Consider the following 3677-nt stretch of genomic DNA (forward strand, 5'->3'; position numbering starts at 1 on the left):
ATTAGTAATCATCCTGTATATATAAAAGTGAGCAAATTCACTAGAATATTCATAATTTAATTGGCTAATAACTCGTGAATTTGCTCACTTTTGAAATTTTCACCTCATTTTAAGATAATAAAAAGTATCTAAGCAGCTGAAACCTCTTGAACGTTATTCAGGATCATGTCCTGGATAACATTTGTCAAGATCAAGGCCATTGGAGATTATTCCTCTTATTTTCATATTTGCACTAAAAATTCATTTTTACGTAAAAATGAAAATAAGAGATACAATCACCAATGACCTTGAAATCCTACAGGGCCTTTAAAAGTTGCATTTAATTGGATTATAAAACATTTTTTTCATGTTCTAAAGTATATCGCTTTGTGGTTTTGACATCCTTAAATCAAATGCCTCAATTTGATAATAAAAAACTCTATTAGGAAATGAAATTAATACATAATAAAAAAAAATATACTACATAATATGTAAGTTTATTTCAATTAATAAAATTATATATTTTTTATTATACATACTTTGGAACTTTTTTTGAGGATAGAAAAAAAATGTTTTTTATCCTTTATTATAACGTTTTATAATCCAGTTAAATGGAACTTTTAAAGGCCTGAACTCAAAATTTGGTCATTTTTTCACATTAATCGGGCTATATCTTTTAAGGCGTATATCGTAGGGTTAAATGAATTATTGCATCGTGTGCAGCGAAAAAACATACAACACATTTAAAATCCGGATTAAGCTATTTTTGCATCAAATCAAACGTGAATTATGGAAAATTGAAACTTTGACTTAAAAATCGTTCACTAAATCGACCTGTAAATCTTAATATTTTTTGATAAAAATTTAGGGGTGTTTTTTTAGGTTTACATTAAGGACAGAAATAAATAAAAAATAATTTTTCAGCATTTTTTCATATTTTTTATTAAATTAAAAATGTACATTATGCTTGATCACCAGTCGGCATTGACTTTATAATGTCAGAATTGCCAGGATCTGTGATTGAAAGCGTACAAACACGAAAATATTTACCACAGGCTGTACCTAGCTCGATATTATTCCCGGTATAATGATGTACACCAGTCTTTGCCAACATCGCATAGTATTCGATCTCAGACTTCCTGTTAAATCCAAACAAACCATATTTTAAATGTTGAAGAATTATAATAATACTCTGTGCACTTACAAACTGGGGCAGGAGACTACTCCATAGTACTCCTATTTACGATTTATAATACACAAATTGACAGTCCTATCAATATTATCAATCTCTTTTAATATGTAATTTTAATGTGGATTATTTCATTTTTACTGATACTTTACTAATTCTAAAAATATATATAGAAAATTTATATTTATAAATTTACGAACTTCATCCATTTAATAGCGTTTTCCACTGGGAGAACTAGTGCAACACTGCCGCACAATATACCGAGTGCAATTGTATTGTTCCACTGTTAAAGCCAGTTCGGGTATTTTCTATGACTACGTTTACACGGCTCGATTTACACCAAAGTTATAACATCGATGTTAGGAAACTGGCTTTAAGCTTTGAGGTATGATATTATGTTAAAGTAAAATATGGTATATTATATTATTCTAATTAATTCCATAACAATATTGTTTTTAGTTCCAGTATATGTAGTAATATCTATGCAATAAAATATATTTTGAAAGTCAAGAAAAATTAATAAGAAATTTTTTTGTAAGAAATAAATAAATCATAAATTATTATAATAATAATATAAAACAAATAAATAAGAGTAATTCAGTGATGCGTTTCACTGAATCATTCTAAACCTGAAATATTACTATATTAGCACAGATTTCATCGAAACCTTGCACAGCACTGATGCTGCATCAGTTTTCTGGGTGAAAAACGCTATAAGAGACTATATAGACTAAACGTGTCAATTTGTTGATACAAAAGGAGTGCTACTTCTCAGTCTCACCTCAGTGGTGGTGTATTACTAGCAATGATGACCAATTTGGCTTTGCCTTGACGGAGGGACTTCAGAGTCTGCTTATAACCAAGGACGTATTTACCAGATTTCATGACGAGAGCTAATCTGGTATTGATGCTCTCCTGAGCCTTTTTCTACATAATTCAGTAACAAAATTTCATTAAATGTACTTAACATTACAAAAGTAACAAGAAAAATTACAAATTGTTGATTAAAACATATTTACATTATCTGTGGAAAGTTCTAAACTTTTTTTTATCTTCAACATTAGACAGAAATATAGCATCATCCATTTGACATATATTCTAGCTTTTTTCATTGAAGAATATAAATTTCTTGTAAACTGTATGGTCAGTTTAAATGAAACTTTACAAGAACAAACTTAAGTGTTTACTTCATAATTATAACGATTTTTAAATTGCTGTCTTATACGCAAGTGTCTCAATTTAAAAGAGAATAATTACAGAATAAGGTTATACCTTCAACTTGTAATGTAAAATTCTATAAATTTAGAATTAAATATCTTCAAAACCTGTGGTACGGTAAAAGTCAATGAAATTTTTTCTAGATATTGATATTATTAACTTTTGTATTACACGTATATTATAGACTTGTCTTTCATCAAACGCAAGAACCTCCTTAAACCAACTGAAGACCGTTTACATGGCTTTCTTAAAACAGTTTAATAAAATGCCAAACCTGTTTCAGAAGAGGTTTAAATTAACTAAAACGGTTTTACCAGCGTGTGTAAACGTAGTCATAATATAAGATCTAAGTAATAGTAATGTTATATATAATGATATAATTAATAAATATATTTATTGGAAAGACCTTAAAAACTTGGCTAAAGAATATTTATGAACGAGCACGTGGCACTGCGAATTACCTGTTTTTTCTGAGCCACCATTTTTACAATCAGCGGTTCTTCTCGCAGCTGTAACAATATTCATAATTATTAATTTTGCGTATATTAAAATAATTAAATACATATACAAAACGATATGTACGTTTGGAATTCAACATATCACGTACCTACCAAGAGGATTAACAATGAAAGAAAGAGAGAATGGAGAAAAGTAAGTAGAGAACACGAAATGGCAAAAGAGCTCGCGAGCAATGTCGTCAAAAAGGTAATAGTTTTAAGGTGTCCTTTCATGCTGACGCTCGACGCTCATTTTCGACGTCAAATTACTCCGGATCTACAATAGGGTTTTAAGCCTTGAGCCATAAGAAATGGGCGAATCACAGTCGAGTATTCTCCTCGAATTCGATTGTAATTGATCAATTTCTTATGGCTTAAGACTTAAAACACCTATTGTAAATCCGAACTTAGTCACGTGATATGCCGGCTGCAGACCAGCGCGACATTCGTCGCGTGCGACACGCGATATCCAATGAGCGTATAGCTTTAGAATGACAATATCGGTAAAGCTGTATGCTCATTGGAGCATATCGCGCGTCGCGCGCGACAAACATGCTAGTCTGCAGCTGGCATAATTCCGGATCCACAATAAGTGATTTATGCCCGTATTCATAATCAGACTTTGTACTTAAGGCCTCCTTAAATTTATCTTTAGATGCTCAGCAGCCAATGAAATAATTCGTAGAGCATCCGAAGCGTTACGTCTCAGGGTGGTTCGACCAATCCTCGGTTTCGAACCAACCTCAGGCTATTGCTGGATTCACCCTGCATCCGATTTTCGTCGTACGACGCTC

At 31.4% G+C, this 3677-nt stretch overlaps 1 protein-coding gene across 3 annotated transcripts; it reads right to left on the reverse strand.

The window, feature by feature from the left end:
* Nucleotides 1-902: 902 nt before the first annotated feature.
* RpL30 (ribosomal protein L30) lies at nt 903-3029 on the reverse strand. Of its 3 annotated transcripts, none has more exons than XM_018449688.1 (4): nt 2998-3029; nt 2848-2895; nt 1950-2095; nt 903-1118 (listed from the first exon to the last, which is right to left on the reverse strand). In XM_018449688.1, exons 2-4 carry the CDS (start codon nt 2866-2868, stop codon nt 941-943), a joined length of 345 nt encoding a protein of 114 aa, XP_018305190.1. In that variant the 5' UTR covers nt 2869-2895; nt 2998-3029; the 3' UTR covers nt 903-940. The 3 variants fall into 3 exon arrangements, with proteins under 3 accessions (XP_018305190.1, XP_018305189.1, XP_018305191.1); XM_018449687.1 differs by having other exon boundaries at nt 2994-3029; XM_018449689.1 differs by lacking the exon at nt 2998-3029 and adding an exon at nt 2969-2992.
* Nucleotides 3030-3677: the final 648 nt, after the last annotated feature.

The sequence above is a fragment of the Mycetomoellerius zeteki genome, unplaced genomic scaffold (assembly GCF_001594055.1).
Source record: "Mycetomoellerius zeteki isolate Tzet28-1 unplaced genomic scaffold, Tzet1.0 scaffold25, whole genome shotgun sequence".
NCBI lineage: Eukaryota > Metazoa > Arthropoda > Insecta > Hymenoptera > Formicidae > Mycetomoellerius > Mycetomoellerius zeteki.

What these genes read in the sequence shown, in the direction of transcription:
- RpL30 (XM_018449688.1), bottom strand. Translation starts at nt 2,868, where the DNA reads ATGGTGGCTCAGAAAAAACAG. An exon ending in TGGTGGCTCAGAAAAAACAG is followed by an intron (nt 2,096 to 2,847) that starts GTAATTCGCAGT and finishes TGAATTATGTAG; the next exon opens with AAAAAGGCTCAGGAGAGCAT. An exon ending in AGTAATACACCACCACTGAG is followed by an intron (nt 1,119 to 1,949) that starts GTGAGACTGAGA and finishes TGGATTTAACAG; the next exon opens with GAAGTCTGAGATCGAATACT.